The 18310-nt window shown below is 38.1% G+C and overlaps 1 protein-coding gene across 1 annotated transcript in view; it reads left to right on the top strand.

The window, feature by feature from the left end:
• The window catches only part of znf385c (zinc finger protein 385C), a 325442-nt gene that overhangs the window by 103682 nt on the left and 203450 nt on the right, over window positions 1-18310 (top strand). The window contains exon 2 of the mRNA XM_062050114.1: window positions 7745-8059. Within this exon, the coding sequence (XP_061906098.1) occupies window positions 7747-8059 (313 nt within the window). The 5' untranslated portion in view covers window positions 7745-7746. The remainder of the gene's footprint in view (window positions 1-7744; window positions 8060-18310) is intronic.

Below are 18310 nucleotides of genomic sequence, written 5' to 3'. Positions count from 1 at the left end.
ACCAAGCAGCCCATATTTTGGTAAATAAATAACCAGAAATGAGTGTTTCCATGGCAGCAACCAGTAGTACCCCAAAACCTCATTTTTTGGTGTACTACACCAGTTATAAAAAAGTTTTAGTAGATCACCCACTAATAGTACACACAATTGTATATGTCTTACATGTGGTCATGTGACCTTGATTCCTTGTCTTGTAGTGATTAAGGGTACAAGTGGGGGCCACTTTCAGCTGCAGCAGCAAAAGGAAGCTGCGCCCCCAACACACCCACAACCCTGTGCTAAGTTGTGGCTGCGGTGGCCTGAGTGGGGGCGTTCATCAAGGTGGTCACAGCTGCTGGGAGCCGGGAGGGTGGGGTGGGGAGTCCTGTTGTATTTTAGGACGTGAAAGCCGCAGACGCCGGATCATAAATAATTTGGCGAGCTGCTACGCTGAGCCGCTTGGGCCTTTCAGCAGGTCATTGATGGTGGACACGTCGGCCCGTGTGAGAAAGGGGGGCGGGGACATCCTCAGTGTGGCCTCTGGTCTCGCCGCTCCTAATAGGAGCCTCGTAAAGCTGTTTGCTGCCATCAATCACTCACAGGTGGAGGCTGTATGAACAAGTGGGTGGAGTTTCAGCTATGATGCAGAACGTGAAGGTTCCTTACGCTCAGCAATAAACCTAGAAATTTACAGCTAATACAGTGGAACATAAGGTCCTACAAGTGTGATGATCCGTTACCCGGATCATGTTTTGTTTTAGTTTAAGACTCCCTTAGTTCTGTTTCAGCACCCCAGGATTTGTGTGTCTTGGTTGTCATGGGTGCTGATTATTTTCACCTGCCTCTGATTAGTGTTCGGGACGCTCACCTGCTCCCGGGCACTAATCAGAGAGCTAGTTATTCCTGTTTTTCGCCACACACTGTCTGGCTGTCTTGTTTGCATATGCAACACGTTACATTAAGTATTTCTACGATCTTTGATTCTTCATGTGCTAAGCTTCGCCATAGCTCCCACGCTATCGGCACACTTTTCTGTCTTTTTGTATTTTTGAAAGATTTACAAGGAATAAATAATTTCCTTACTTGCACCTTGCCTCCGGAGTTTCCGTCTGCATCTTGGGAGAACGACCCGCGCATCACCATGCGTCCCAAGCGTGACAACAAGTAGGGATTTGACCAAAAACTGGCCTCTAAAGTCCCCCAAAACATGATTTTTTTTTGCCTTTATATTGGTACTTCCCTCTTCATAAACCCCTTCTAGGGATGGGCACTGTTCATATTTGAACCGATATGGTACCGATTCCTGGTACGTACGAATCAATTCCGGTACTCAGCAGTTCCAAATATTGGTACTTTTGTGTCTGTTAATAAATAATAATTGTTGATAATAAAATGTCTTTTTTTTGCAACATTTATAAATGAACTGATTATAACTGCTGTCCAATATCTTGTTTTATTAAAACATTTAACAATTTTAATTACAGTTGCAAGTCCAAGGTGTAGTGTGTAGTTGATAGTGTGTTGCCTAGCCAGTCCAGTCTTTGCTGAATCTAGTATTTTGTTGCGCCCTACAAAGTGTTAATACTATAAGTATTTTATTTATTACACAGCAGCTGTAACGTGCAACTTAGTTGTAGTTTTCATTAACAAATTTTAAGGTGTTTAAATTATTATGTAAAACCACAAATACTAATTGGTAGCATGTCAATAGCATAGACAATGTAAGTTAGCATACAGCTGCCGCATTTTTGAGCCTTACTTTATTTATGTTGGAGCGTTTTTTTGAGTCAATTTCTTCGTTGGCATTGAGGATTGCAACTAGTTTGGCTGAGTCCACTCTCAGTGCTGCTGGAGTGATCGCCAAGTGTCGAAGTCGGCAACTGGGCTTGACGTCATGCGCAACCCAAATACTAAAACATGGCACCGATGGATTTTACATGAATCGGTGCCCGAAAGGACCGGCAAAATGTTGTCTTTGTGTTTGTATGTTGTTTCGGTTATTTCGAGCATAACATTGAGCTAGTCCTTTTGCCCTATGTCATTCCGTGGAATGGAGTGGCCAAACAAAGAATCCTATGCGTTGGTAACTAAGTGTCTCAAATTTTTCATTTATTGCGTAAGACTGCAAAAAAAGGCCCCAATGAAAGTTGTGAGTGCCAGCTTTTTGATAAAGAAGATAACAAACTATTAAAACTCAACAAAGAAGTTGTTGCATAGTGTGCCTTCCTTTAATCAAGGTAAAAGTGATGTTAAACATTCCTTTACACTATTCTTTCATTTGTATAAGTTTTTCATATTGTTTTCTGTTTGTAAAACTATCATTAATCTGTTAAAAAACATTTTGGTTTTCCCGGGTGCCCGGAAAAAAATTCTTGTTTTACTTTATTTCTTATAGGAACTCATAATCAAAGTTAACATATACTCTTACCAAAGTAACTTATTTTTACAAACATTTTAAACATTGCCTGTACGGTTAGTAAAGGTTTTACTCAAGCCACAGTTTGACCCTGGAGTGGATCATTGCTATTTCTATAATTTTTCTATGGGAAAATGTCAAAATCAGAACAAGTCAGCCTTCAGCCAAGAATGAATTTATGGTTTTTATTGCTTCCATAATTGTGTATCGATTGAATCCATTGGTGTTTATGAAAATTTTACATCACTCTTTTGAAACAGCACAAACGCTGTGTTGACAGCTGTTTGTATAAGCAATAGAGAATAAGGCTGAAAACTGTATCACCATATCAGTGTTTTATATCTGTCAATATCGATCATTATTGATATTTTTATGACCCACCTAGAATAAGGACCAGGAGAAAAACATACTAAATGTTAACATTTTTATTTCAAATGTAACCTTCCTGTGATTATAATCCCCTCAGCTATCAAGGCAGAAAGGAAAGGAAACGTCAACACAAGCATGGAAAACACTCAAACAATGTCAACAAAATTGTGAAACCACATTGAACACTTAACAATAACCTCTTAAAATGAAGGTGGAAAAATAAGGAGTATGTAAGAAATAGTGCAAAGTGTGAAAATGTAAACATAGAAAAACCTGAGAAGAACTATTTAATGCAGGTTTCGTGCCAGGAAGTTACAGCTGTGCTCTAAAGGGTGAGCATGGCTAAGGTGGTGTGGTATTACCGGTCTTGGTGGACACTTGTGCCTTGCATCATTTACAGACCACATTGGTCTGACTACGGTCCGTTTGAAAAAAATCCAAACAACTGTCGAGGTGACTTTTCCGGTTTTATCCACAATTTCTTCATTTTTACTTTCTCTTCTCATTCCATGCAGAGAACCAACTGCGATACAAGAAGATGGCGCAACCAAACTTGATTGTTGATACTGTTACCTGATTGGCTGTTAGCATGTCTCTCCCATCAATTAGTGAAAACTTCCTGCGTTGCTCAGTTACCAAAGAGCGAGTTCCTTTGCTCATACAAGCAACCTTGCTTCGCAACTTCCGCTTTCCTCCGACAAAGAAGAAAAAAAAATAAAAGTATTGAATGTTTTATCAAACTAATTTTTATTGATATCAATTACATCTTTGTCGTGATGTATATTGATATCGTTTTATCGCCACGCCCTAATGCATAATAGAAACTGTATCTTCAGTGAATGAAATGATGATTTGGTACATAACATTGCCTCTGCATGTTCCGTTCTGTTTCCACGCCAAGAGCTAATTCCGGGGGCCGTTGTGCTGAGTGGTGTGTCGCGAGTGTGCGTAGGTTGCGTGCTTCAGGACCACAGAGATTTTCTTCATTCAGTGCCAGGGTGCAGCAGCTTTGCTCGCAGCTTCTGCAAAAACATCTGATGGAGTCTCTTGAGTGCTCCCAGATTGGCAACGTGAATAGCGGCTTTTCATGGACACTGCTTGCCTTAATGTCTTTCTGTGTGTGAGTGTGTGTGTGTCTGTGTCTGTGTTTATGAGTGGTTTTGGTATTTACGTAAATAACTCGAAACAGAAATGCAGAAAAGGGTGTGTTTTAGAGAGGTTTTATTTTTATTTTTACAAGACATGTCTCAATCCTACATTGAGCTGAGCCCAACCTCTCTTACATTTATTCATAGCCACTGTGGCTGCATGTCAGACAAACATGTCCTTTCTTTCCACCTGTGTTGCACGTGTTAGAATAACACTGCCATTCCTTTGTGCTGTAAAAGGTTTGTTTGTGCCGTTACAGTTTTAAGTTATTCTAAGATACAGTTTCTGACTAGTGACGTCTTTCAGCCCCCCCACCTTTCAAAGTCTCCCCAAACTTGTTCCATTCGTTTGTGCAACATTTGTGCTGGTTGTAAATAAATAAATAACACATTAATAATAGAGATGTCCGATAATGGCTTTTTTGCCGATATCCGATATTCCGATATTGTCCAACTCTTAATTACCGATTCCGATATCAACCGATGCCGATATATGCATTCGTGGAATTAACACATTATTATGCCAAATTTTGTTGTGAAGCCCCGCTGGATGCATTAAACAATGTAACAAGGTTTTCCAAAATAAATCAACTCAAGTTACGGAAAAAAATGCCAACATGGCACTGCCATATTTATTATTGAAGTCACAAAGTGCATTATTTATTTTTAACATGCCTCAAAACAGCAGCTTGGAATTTGGGACATGCTCTCCCTGAAATAGCATGAGGAGGTTGAGGTGGGCGGGGTTGGCGGGGTGGGGTTTAGGGCTTAGGGGGTAGCGGGGATGTATATTGTAGCGTCCCGGAAGAGTTAGTGCTGCAAGGGGTTCTGGGTATTTGTTCTGTTGTGTTTATGTTGTGTTACGGTGCGGATGTTCTCCCGAAATGTGTTTGTCATTCTTGTTTGGTGTGGGTTCACAGTGTGGCGGATATTTGTAACAGTGTTAAAGTTGTTTATACGGTCACCCTCAGTGTGACCTGTATGGCTGTTGACCAAGTATGCATTGCATTCATTCACTTGTGTGTGTGAAAAGCCGTAGATATTATGTGATTGGGCCGGCACGCAAAGGCGGTCCCTTTAAGGCACGCCCCCAATATTGTTGTCTGGGTGGAAATCGGGAGAAATTCGGGAGAATGGTTGCCCCGGGAGATTTTCGGGAGGGGCACTGAAATTCGGGAGTCTCCCGGGAAAATCGGGAGGGTTGGCAAGTATGACTGGGAGACGCAACTGCTCTGTACTTCTCCCTATGTCCTTGTACCACTCCGTACAGCGGCGTTTTAAAAAGTCATAAATTTCACTTTTTGAAACCGATACCGATAATTTCCGATATTACATTTTAAAGCATTTATCGGACATCTCTAATTAATAACATAAAAACGTTTACATAAAACTGTAAAATATAAACTGTAAAACATTAATCACATAAGAACTATAATATCTATACAAAAGAAATTGCAGCACAAACGTAGCAAAAGTTTGGGGAGATTTTGACATGGCTGGAGGGCTGGTTATGAATCATAACACATTATGAACATAAAAACTATAATAGTTAGACAAAAAAGGTTTTCAGCACAAACGTGGCACAAATGTTTGGGACAAGTTTGGGGAGGTTTTGACTTGGTGGGGGGCTGGTTATGAATCATAAAACATTATTAACCGAAAAACTATAATTGTTAGACAGAAAATGTTTTCAGCACAAACGTGGCACAAATGTTTGGGACAAATTTGGGGAGATTTTGACATGGCTGTGGGGCTGGTTATGAATAATAACACATTATTAACATAACGACTATAAAACGTTAACATAAAAACTGTTAAACATTAATCAGATAAAAACTATAATATGTACACTATAGAACTATAATATGTACACAAAACAAATTGCAGCACAAACTTAGCACAAAGGTTTCGGACAAGTTTGGGGAGATTTTTACTTGGTGCTGGTTATGAATCATAAAACGTTAATAACCTCAAAACTATAATAGTTAGACAAAAAATGTTGTCAGCACAAACGTGGCACAAATGTTTGGGAAAAATTTAGGGAGATTTTGACATGGGGCTGGTTATGAATAATAACACATGAACATAAAAACTATAAAACATTAACATAAAAACTGTAAAACATTAATCAGATAAAAACTATAATATGTACACAAAGCAAATTGCAGCACAAGCATAGCACATATTTTTCGGACAAGTTTGTGGAGATTTTGACTTGGAGTGGGGCTGGTTATGAATCATAAAACGTTATTAACCTAAAAACTGTAATAGTTAGACAAAAAATGTTGTCAGCACAAACGTGGGACACATTTTTGGGACAAATTTGGGGATATTTTGACATGGCTGGAGGGGGGCTGGTTATCAATAATAACACATTAATAAGATGAAAAATATAAAACATCAACATGAAACATAAAAACCATAAAACATGAATCACATAAAAAACTATTATATGTAGACAAAAAGATTGCAGCACAAACGTAGCACAAAGGTTTTGGACACGTTTTGGGAGAGTTTGACTTGATGGGGGGCTGTATATGAATAATAAAACGTTAATAACCTAAAAACTATAATAGTTGGACAAAAAAAAATTCTGCACAAACGTGGCAAAAATGTTTGGGACAAATTTGGGGAGATTTTGACATGGTTATGAATAATAACACATTATTAACATAACAACTATAAAACGTTAACATAAAAACTATAAAACGTTAACATAAAAACTGTAAAACATCAATCAGATAAAAACTATAATATGTACACAAAACAAATTGCAGCACAAACTTAGCACAAAGGTTTCGGACAAATTTGGGGGAGATTTTGACATGGCTAGGGGGCCCGTTATGAATAATAACACATTATGAACATAAAAACTATAAAAGGTTAACATTAAAAAATGTAAAACATTAATCACATAAAAACTATAATATGTAGACAAAAAAAATTGCAGCACAAACTTAGCACAAAGGTTTCGGACAAGTTTAGGGAGATTTTGACTTGGTGGGGGGCTGGTTATGAATCGTAAAATGTTAATACCAAAAACTAGAATAGTTAGACAAAAAGTGTTTGCAGCACAAACGTATGGGACAAGTTTGGGGATATTTTGACAAGGTGAGGTGGGGCGAGGGGTTTGTGCTGGTTATGAATAATAACAGGTTAAAAACTCGATAACTATGAAAAATTAATAAACATGGAAACTATGAACATTTTACAGCACAAATGAATGGCAGCGTTATGTTAATATTTGCAATGATAAGGGGGCCTTCTTCTCACAGGTTTTCTTTTCTCTTCTTGCCTAATATCAACATTGGCAGGACATTTTGGACAAACGCATGCTTCCAGTTTGGCTGAAATTTTTGATGAGATTATTGTGGAAGAACACTAATGGAGTGAACTGCAATGAAGGTGATGAGTGAGCGGGACCATCCGTGACCCCACGTATAAACAATAATGCAACATTTTAACATGGGTTAGGGGTCAGCTGAGCTTCATGATGAGCTCATTGCAGCTCTCTGTCTCCTCCCGGTGGTGCTTTTGTGCATGGCTACTCAATGTTGGCCATAATGTGTGCTATTTTCTCTTATGGATACATGTGTGTGTGTGTGTGTGTGTGTGTGTGTGTGTGTGTGTGTGTGTTTGTTAGGCCAGAGTGGTGTCACGTTGCAAAATAGAGGCTTATGGACTCAAGGGTGATTTCTGCATGCGTGTCTAATGTAGATATCATCTTTGCCCACAGGGATTAGTATCATGTTTGTACACATGCAATCACCATGACAAGGGCAAAACATGGATACCTGACAGGCTGCTAACTCTACTGTTTTTTACCCCTTAGGTATGAAGCGTCCCCTCAGCCAATCATCCCCGCCAGGCGCCGAGCCGGCTGCGTCGGAGGCCGGCGACACGGACAGCGAGCACTGTCGCCAGGCCGCAGTGGCAAAGAGGTCGTCGGCGGGGGGCGCCTTGCTCCCCTCTTCGCCGTCGCGCAGGCCCAAACGGGAGCGCAGGCAGCGCAGCTACACGCTGTGCGGCGTCTGCAACATCCAGCTGAACTCGGCGGCGCAGGCGCAGATCCACTACAACGGCAAGTCTCACCAGAGGAGGCTCAGGCAGATCAGCCATGGCGGCAGGAAGACCACGAGCAGCACAGGTAAGGGCGGGGCTACTGGGCCTGTTTGTTTATTGTATATTAAAAAATTATATATATATACTGTATATGTTTAAAAGCAGAACCTTTGCACACCCACACTTTTTCTGGCAGTGTTGTTGAACCCAACACACGTTAAACAAATTGGATTTGTATTTGCCTTAGGCTGAACACCACACACACACACACACGCATGCACGCACACACACACACACACACACACACACACACACACACACACACACACTACGGAACAAGTTAGAAGCTAATTAAGATGGTTGTGTTCATGCGAAAAGAGTTCATTTGAAGTCGCAGCCACGATGAGGAAGCAGTCTGAATGCTTTTTTGCTCTTCAAGTCTTCAGTGTACTGCTCTTTTTCTATGTAGTAAACGTAATGGCGAGGTGCCGGAGCCAGCAATTAAGTTTCCGTGATTCCATTGCCTCCGTAACCACTTAATCTGTCTGTGAGTGGCACAGACGCACTAGAAAAATCAGCTGAATATGTTTAATCAAATACAGATGCCATTTTTGAAATAATGTGGTTGATTTGGTTGAATCATACACAATCACGAGTGGCTAATAGGTGCATAAGAAAACAAACTATGTGAATAGGGAACTGCACCTCGTTTATTTATTATTATGGTTCACAATCCTGATGTAAAACAAGAACACGTTTTACTTTTTTTTATGCATTTTAACGAGAGATGTCCGATAATGGCTTTTTTGCCGATATCCGATATTCCAATATTGTCCAATTCTTAATTACCAATTCCGATATCAACCGATACCGATACATACAGTCGTGGAATTAACACATTATTATGCCTAATTTTGTTGTGATGCCCCGCTGGATGTATTTAACAATGTAACAAGGTTTTCCAAAATAAATCAACTCAAGTTATGGAAAAAAATGCCAACATGGCACTGCCATATTTATTATTGAAGTCACAAAGTGCATTATTTTTTTTAACATGCCTCAAAACAGCAGCTTGGAATTTGGGACATGCTCTCCCTCAGAGAGCATGAGGAAGTTGAGGTGGGCGGGTTGGGGGGCGGGGTTGAGGTGGGGGGAGGGGGGTAGGGGTAGCGCATACTTGCCAACCTCCCGTTTTTAGCGGGAGAATCCCGGTATTCAGCGCCTCTCCCGACAACCTCCCGGCAGAGATTTTCTCCCGACAAACTCCCGGTATTCAGCCGGAACTGGAGGCCACGCCCCCTCCAGCTCAATGCGGACCTGAGACTGAGTGGGGACAGCCTGTTCTCACGTCCGCTTTCCCACAATATAAACAGCTTGCCTGCCCAATGATGTCATAACATCTAGGGCTTTTACAACAGACTTAGAACAGAACTTTGTAGAACAGACTTCTCCATTGAACACGGTGGCCAAAATGATATACTCATCATGAACGGAGAAGTTAAACAGGACAATACTGCCATCTAATGGATAGCCATACTTTTTTTTTTTTCTATGTAAATAAAATAATTATATACATATATATATATATATATATATATATATATATATATATATATATATATATATATATATATATATATATATATATATATATATATATATATATATATATATATATATATATATATATATATATATATATATATATATATATATATATCACACATATATATATATATATATATGAAATATATATGAAATACTCGAGTTGGTGAATTCCAGCTGTAAATAACCACGCCCCCAACCACGCCCCCCGCCCCCAACCACCCCCCCAACCCCCCATCCCCCCACCCCCACCCCACCCCACCACCCCTACCCCCGATCAAGCCCCCCACCTCCCGATATTGGAGGTCTCAAGGTTGGCAAGTATGGGGTAGCGGGGTGTATATTGTAGCGTCCCGGAAGAGTTAGTGCTGCAAGGGGTTCTGGGTATTTGTTCTATTGTGTTTATGTTGTGTTACGGTGCGGATGTTCTCCCAAAATGTGTTTGTCATTCTTGTTTAGTGTGGGTTCACAGTGTGGCGCATATTTGTAACAGTGTTAAAGTTGTTTATACACCCTCAGTGTGACCTGTATGGCTGTTGACAAAGTATGCGTTGCATTCACTTGTGTGTGTGAAAAGCCGTAGATGTTATGTGATTGGGCCGGCACGCAAGGGAAGTGCCTTTAAGGTTTATTGGCGCTCTGTACTTCTCCCTACGTCTGTGTACACAGCGGCGTTTTAAAAAGTCATACATTTTACTTTTTGAAACCGATACCGATAATTTTGAAACCGATACCGATAATTTCCCATATTACATTTTAAAGCCTTTATAGGCCGATAATATCGGCAGTCCGATATTATCGGACATCCCTAATTTTAACTCGTAAATAAACGCTAGCATAAGTCAGCTAACAATAGAGCCAATAGGAGTCGCTCTATTCCGCTTATTAAGCGCTCTAAAAAAAATGGCTGTGAATACTTATCTACATGTAACTTCTTAGATTTTTATTTTTGATCAATTAGCAAAAATTTCTAAAAAAAAATAACTTTTTCAGATTGCCATTATGTGTAGAATTTTGAGGACAAAAATCTATCTATTCCATTTTGTAAATGCTGTAACATAACAAAATGTGGAAAAAGTGAATACGCTGACGAATGCACTGTAAATATGTAGTAACATGCACATTCCTGATAACATAACAATAGCTTACTCAGTGGCCTTGTGGTTAGAGTGTCCGCCCTGAGATTGGTAGGTCGTGAGTTCAAACCCCGGCCGAGTCATACCAAAGACTATAAAAATGGGACCCATTACCTCCTTGCTTGACCCTCAGCGTCAAGGGTTGGAATTGGGGGTTAAATCACCAAAATGATTCCCGAGCGCGGCCGGCTGCTGCTCACTGCTCCCCTCACCTCCCAGGGGGTGGAACAAGGGGATGGGCCGAATGCAGAGAGTAATTTCACCACACAATAGTGTGTGTGTGTGACTATCAGTGGTACTTTAACTTTAACATGTAATATTTACCTATTTGGTTCACTTTAAGCATATTTTTCGCATTATTTCGCATCAATTTCAAAGACGCATTACAACGTTCACTATTTTCTTTAACAACAACAACAACTTCTGCTAAACATGCAGACTTCATGATAGACAACAAAGACAAATGATGATCCAGAACCTTACATTTTTGAGACTGAATATAAGGAGGATGAGCTACAACTTTTAGAAGCTGTGTGCTAAACAGATCCAGCTTTAGTGAAGCATCAAGTAGCAGTATTGCTAATTGCTAAACAAGAAATACAAACTACGAACATAATAAAACAATCACTTACTGTCCAATATTTGCTCTCACTGGGATGCTGACTGATGGGATGTTTATGTCTTCCCATTTAGATGAAGAATTAGACATAATCCTGACTAAAAAAGGTGCTGCAAACGAGCGTCTTTTTGTGTCAAAGTTCATCAACTTCTCAGTTCTAGTAGCCAGGGAGGAAGCATAATCTAGAATTAACTTTCACCAATTTAGAAGCAATGCAGCAGCAGTTCAGTATGTCAATATAGCAGCGTAAGCTAGTTAGCTCTCTGTGATCACAGCGATGCTAAAACTAAATTGTCTACGTTAGCGCCTATGATAACAATACCGCTAATACTTTGTTAATATTCAGGTCATGAGAAGTAAATGGAGTATTGTTGGTATTTTTTAGAGGGCGCTATGACATCACGAATCCCATTAGCTCCATTGTTAGCAGACTTTTGCTAGTGTTTATTTACGAGTTAGCTTTTTCACTGGGTCTGCTGAAATAACCCACCAAGCGAATTACGATAATTGAGAAACAATTATTAATTAATTCTACCAAACTTATAGTTGCAGCTACTAAAAAATGCTTTGGTAACTTTACAGGCACGCCTATGTGCCAAAATATTATTGGTGTTCCATCATTTTGGAATTAAGTTTTAAGAAACGATGCATTACTTACCATTAACATTCCATTGACTTTACAGTGAAGAATCTTTCACCGTTACCGTCCAAAAAAAACAATCAAGATGGATGTTAAAAACAGTGTGCCTTTTTCTCATGCACAGCAAACCGTGCTATTCCTTGTTTTCCACAGGAACAAAATGTATCTGTGGTTTTGGGCGCAAAATAACATAATCTTCTAATTAGCATAAATGGCTGTGAAGCAAAACTCAAATGTTTGTGTGTGGACACCAAACAAAACATGCAAAATCTAAAAAATGTTTTTTAAATCTTTCCACGGTGGGCAAAACTTAAGTATGTTATGTATGCAATTTATATTTGGACTGCGCTGCTGTTATTATCTTTTGTTTGTATACAGTTTTACAGTATATCCAGTAATATACAGCAATAAACTCTATACTAGTCATACCGAGTCATGCCAAAGACTAGAAAAAGACTGTAAAAGATTATAAAAATGGTACCCATTACCTCCCAGTATCAGCATCAAGGGTTGGAATTGGGGGTTCAATCACCAAAATGATTCCCGAGCGTGGCCACTGCTGCTGCTCACTGCTCCCCTCACCTCCAAGGGGGTGGAACAAGGGGATGGGTTAAATGCAGAGAGTAATTTCACCACACCTAGTGTGTGTGTGACTATCAGTGGTACTTTAACTTGAACTTTATATATACTTTAGTGTGTATATATATATATATATATATATATATATATATATATATATATATATATATATATATATATATATATATATATATATATATATATATATATATATATATATATGTAAATATATGTATATCATTTATATGGGTATATATGTATATATCTATTGTATAATATATGTATATATATACGTATATATATATATAAATATATATATGAATATATATATATATATATATATATATATATATATATATACATATATATATATAAGAATTGATATATGAGTATGTATGTATATGTTGTGTATATGTGATATATTGTGTATGTGTATTTTATATACTGTAAATACAGTATATATATGTAAATTACGCATTATGATAGAGCGATGGCAGTGATAAAAAGATGGCTTTTGCTGTGATTGCTGAATTTTGTAGGATGTCTGTTTAAACACCAGACTATTGATTTAAATGAAGGCCTTCCGCCATACATAAGGGATTATTATTATTATCTTTGTATCTCCACAGCAACAGTGTGATAGCTTTTATTGTCTTCATGTGAGAATTAATAACGGAGGGAAAGAACAACTCCAGCCACAATTAATTATCTGTTTGCTGGAGGATTTGTGTTTTGTGGCAACATTTAGCAGAAACAGTTGTCACATTGATAAGCCCTGATTGTGAACATTGCAGTGCTTAGTTCTAATTAATGTCGCTGGTTGATTTAAACATTTGTGTATTTTGTAATAAATTAAGCAGCATGTCTAAGCAACTATAGAAGTTGCACATGTTTTAAAAAGTCAAGTGTTTTACAAATTGATCATAATTGATGATGTACAATTTGAGCAGTGGCTTCCTGTGTGACTCACCAATAGGTTTGATTAGCTGATTGGCTGGGTTGTGTGACTCATCCCCCATTTTGTATAATCCTACTGTATTTAATAAAAAATGTTTTATGGGGGTGCTACTTAGCATTTTGTGGAAATAATGTGCCAGAAACAATTTAAAATAATAGCAAAAATAAAAACAAATAGATATCTTAGTTTTCTTTGGGTTTAAACATAGAAATTATCTGTTTCAGGGTCAAACTGCAGCCTTTATGAAACTGCAACTTTAGAGACATAAATATTGTACATTTTCATATGATGTAACATTTTATCAGTCAATATTAGTAGTAGTAATATTAAAAATAAAACTCTTTCCCCAGGCTTTGCTACAATCTTAAAACGCAGCCTGTACCTCTGCCAACTATATGTCAGTCAGCTACAGACATTGTAGCTGTTTGTTCATTTTGTTCAATAGGCTAACCCAGTGTTTTTCACTTGTGTGCCGCGAGATACAGTCTGATGTGCCGTGGGAGATTATCTATTTTTAACCTATTTGGGTTCAAAAATATTTTTTGCAAACCAGTAATTATAGTCTGCAAACGACGTGTTGTTGTTGAGTGTCAGTGCTGTCTCGAGCTCGGCAGAGTAACCGTGTAATACTCTTCCATATCAGTAGGTGGCAGCAGGTAGCTAATTGTTTTGTAGATGTCGGAAACAGCGGGAGGCAGGGTGCAGGTAAAAAGGTGTCTAATGCTTAAACCAAAAATAAACAAAAGGTGGGTGCCCCTAAGAAAAGGCATTGAAGCTTAGGGAAGGCTATGCAGAACGAAACTAAAACTGAACTGGCTACAAAGTAAACAAAAACAGAATGCTGGACGACAGCAAAGACTTACTGTCGAGCAAAGATGGCGTCCGCAATGAACATGACATGACAATCGATAATTTCCCCACGAAGAAGGACAAAGACAACTGAAAAATTATTTTCTGGGCTAACCTAGCTGTTAAAATGTGAGCGTAATGTTAGCACTGTATCTGGCATAGCTATGCTAGCATTTCAAACATTTGTGTCCTTCTGTACCTTTCCTTAATGTTACGTTGTTGTACACGTGCACATGTGAAATGTGGCAGCGTCAGGCTGTGCATTTGGGCCTTGTGTGGGGACTTAGATGACTTTTAATCCACTTCTTAATACCGTCACTATCACGTTGCAATCATGCAAATAATCAATAGTATACACAAACATAATACGACAAGGTGTGACATTAGAGAGCGAGAGGCATTTTGCAAGAAACATAGTCAGCCTTTATCTCGGAATATATCTTCACCGATACGCCTGAATTATATTCCTGCGGGCAATTTTGAGCATTACGTAACTTCCACTGGGGCTCACGGGTGGAACCTGCCTGTAAAATGTGTCTGTCTGTCATATGTAAAAAAAATATCTACTGTAACAACAAAAATATAAATTAAAAAAACACATCATCAAATCGCTACTTGTTTTTTTTGCTCTAATCAACTAATTAGAGAAGGGCGAAAAAAGAAGTCGGAATCTGATAATCAAAGAAACAGCCTCATTGCTGATTTAGTTTAAGTGAAATGGGCCTGCACTCCTGATCCTGGGCAGATTACATTGACATTGCATCAATGGCCGATTTTGACCTATATTGGCCCTTTTTCATTGGTATCGGCCTTTTTATAATTTGTTTTTTTATTTAAAAAACTACAATACAGCAGAACTACATCAGCAGATACAATATATACATATGTTTCCAGTGTTTAAAGGTAGAACATTAATAATTAGTCAAGTAGATAGTAATAACTACTGTTCAGGCATCAGCCCTTTTGCCCAGCATGAGAAAAGTTCCCTTTTTTTTAATTAATTTTAGATTACAAATTATTCTCATGGTTAATAATCCTCCCCAAATGTGTTTTGATATCTGACTGAGCATTAATGTAAGTTCTTGTGAGAATTCTTCTCCGGTTTGCTCAGCTAGGTTCCCTTTCTTTCCCTCTTGCAGTGCTGGTTGCCTACAGTAAGTCTCCTCTGCTTACCTCTCAAAACCTCCATTTGTTTTTGTTTTTTAACTTAAATTATTGCCTAGGAATCATCTTTTTGTCTGTCTTTCCGGCCATCTTCCCATTCCCGTTTTGTTTGTTTTTTTCAATGACAAACCTGTGTCTGCAACACTCGGAGTGCGGGCTCATTAGAGGAGCGCCCGAGTTTCATGTTCCGTGATTCAATCAAATAAGATTATGGACATGAAGATGGAAAAAAAGGTATATCTGCTAAAAATCCAAACTTTGAGTAAATATCTTGATTCATAGGAGTCTTACATTATAAGCAGCAGCTCACACATTCTCATACTTTCTGTAGCATACAGGAAGAAATTATGTCAGCCAGCTGAAACATGTCTCAACTATAAACTACGAGAAGGAGCCCAGAATTGTTTTTATTTAAATGTTCGCAATATTTCAGGGTTCTTTACGATAAAACCTTACAATTTTAGTAAATCCATAAACTGTTATAACATTGTACGCAATAGAGTAGATGGCAAGTTATTATGATGAAGAGAAATCACATATTTTCACCAATTTTACAAGAGATTTACTAGATTTTGAAGTGAAAAGTTGATGCTGCGCTTAGACCGGGGGTCCGCAACCTGCGGCGCTAGATCTTTCGCGCCACCTCAGTGGCTCCCTGGACCTCTTTCAGACGTGTGTGATAATGGAAAAAGATGAATAATTTTTTGTTTGTTTTGTTTTAATATATTTTCTGTAGGAGAAAAAACATGACACAAATCTTCCTAATTGTTAGAAATCCCACTGTTTACATTACACATGCTTCATTGGTGAGAGTATTTGGCAAGCACCGTTTTGTCCTACTAATTTCAGCAATCCTTGAACTCATCATAGTTTGTTTACATTTACAACTTTCTCCGATGCTGCCACAGAAAGACGTGGTTTTTTTTCACTCCTTCTTTGTCTCATTTTGTCCACCAAACATTTTATGCCGTGCGTGAATGCACAAAAGTGAGCTTTGTTGATTTTATTGATTTGCTGGAGTGCTTATCAGGCATATTTGGTCAACCCATGACTGCAAGCTAATTGATGCTAACATGCTATTTAGGCTGACTGCATGTACATATTGCATCACTATACCTCGTTGTAGGTATATTTGAGCTCATTTAATTTCCTTCACTTATGTTCTCTGTGTATTTAATTTATATTTGCATGTCTCATGACACATTATCTGTATGTAATATTGGCTGCATTTCTCATAGTTGTTCCAGACCACAGCAAACGTTACCCAGCTTGCAAAGATTGTAATAAATCCATTAGAAGAAGACAGCCTGCCGTTTCCCTAAACTTGGACACATATGTCTATACCTTTAGTCATTCGAAGACAGTCATTTCCAGGAGTTATGTCACCCTCTGAGAAGCTTGCATTTTACTAATGGTTTCCAATGTTGCAAAAATTTTAATACAACATTTCTGTCAACGAAGATTTGCGTCAGCCTTTGATAGTAGGCTAATATAGACACTTACATCATGTGTTGCCTTCATTATAACACTTATATAAGACTTTCAAAATAATTTTGATAGTAGTCTAATATAGCTAATATAGACACTTACGTCATATGTTGCCATCATTATAAGTCTTATATAAGGCTTTTAATTTTTTGCGGCTCCAGACAAATAGTTTTTTGTATTTTTGGTCCAATAGGGCTCTTTCAACATTTTTGATTGCCGACCCCAGTCTTAGACACACGTGATAAAGGTGTTTGTGAAACCCCTTCAGTGTTTCCCATAAACTGCCAAGATACCTGGGGCGGCGGGGGCGTGGCTACGGGCGTGGTCACCATGACATCATCGAGTAATTTGCATAATTTACTACAATGATATGATTTTCTCTAAAAAGGCTCAAAAAATTTATACTTACTAATTAATAATAACAGTTTTGTTTTAAACATCCATCCATCCATCCATCCATTTTACAATATAATTACAACACTTTATGTACATATTTATATACAGATTTGAACAATAAGTTATTCACTGAAATATATATATATTAATTGTGGTTCTTACAAAAAATATATCTTATAAAATATAAAAGCTAAAATGTCTCTTTAAGCTCTGCCCCTTTAATTAGTGCATAATAAATAATTTAACTTTAGCCTACTACTACAACCATATTATTTACCAGCAACATAAAGTGAAACAGAGGCAGAGGTGTCCTGCCACAGTCAGTAACAAATAAACAGAAAACAGTAGTGGTCAAATACAAATAAGGCAACAAGAGAAGTATCCTACACTTCTCTTTTGTAAAGTAAATCTGAACAGCCTATATGGGCATCTACATCAACTATATGATTTGCCTGAGAAGCTGGACAGGACAAAAAAAAAAAAAAAATTATTTATTTTATTTTATTTTTTTATTTTTTTATTTGTGGCGGACGTAATTCTTTCGTGGCGGGCCGCCACAAATAAATGAATGTGTGGGAAACACTGCCCTTGATGTTTTTTTCTGATGAATTAACCACAACATTAGCTCCGCATAAAACATTATGTCGCTACTGGTTTGATGTGTCCTAAAAAAAAAAAAAAGCTAAAAAACAATTTAAAGCGTTGTCCAGCTGTTTACTGACGTAGTTCTTTAAATAACATTTGCTGAAAATGAATATATAAGCTCCGAATATCGGTTATCAACCTTTTTGATTACTAATAATCGGTACCTGCCCTGAAAAAAACATTGGTCGATCTCCAATGGTAACACATAGAAGCTGACCTCCGATAGGACAAAAATGTAACATGCGTACTGGAAGCTG

The sequence above is a fragment of the Entelurus aequoreus genome, linkage group LG06 (genome assembly GCF_033978785.1).
Source record: "Entelurus aequoreus isolate RoL-2023_Sb linkage group LG06, RoL_Eaeq_v1.1, whole genome shotgun sequence".
Taxonomy (NCBI): Eukaryota; Metazoa; Chordata; class Actinopteri; order Syngnathiformes; family Syngnathidae; genus Entelurus; species Entelurus aequoreus.
This window is presented reverse-complemented; position numbering and strand designations above follow the sequence as displayed.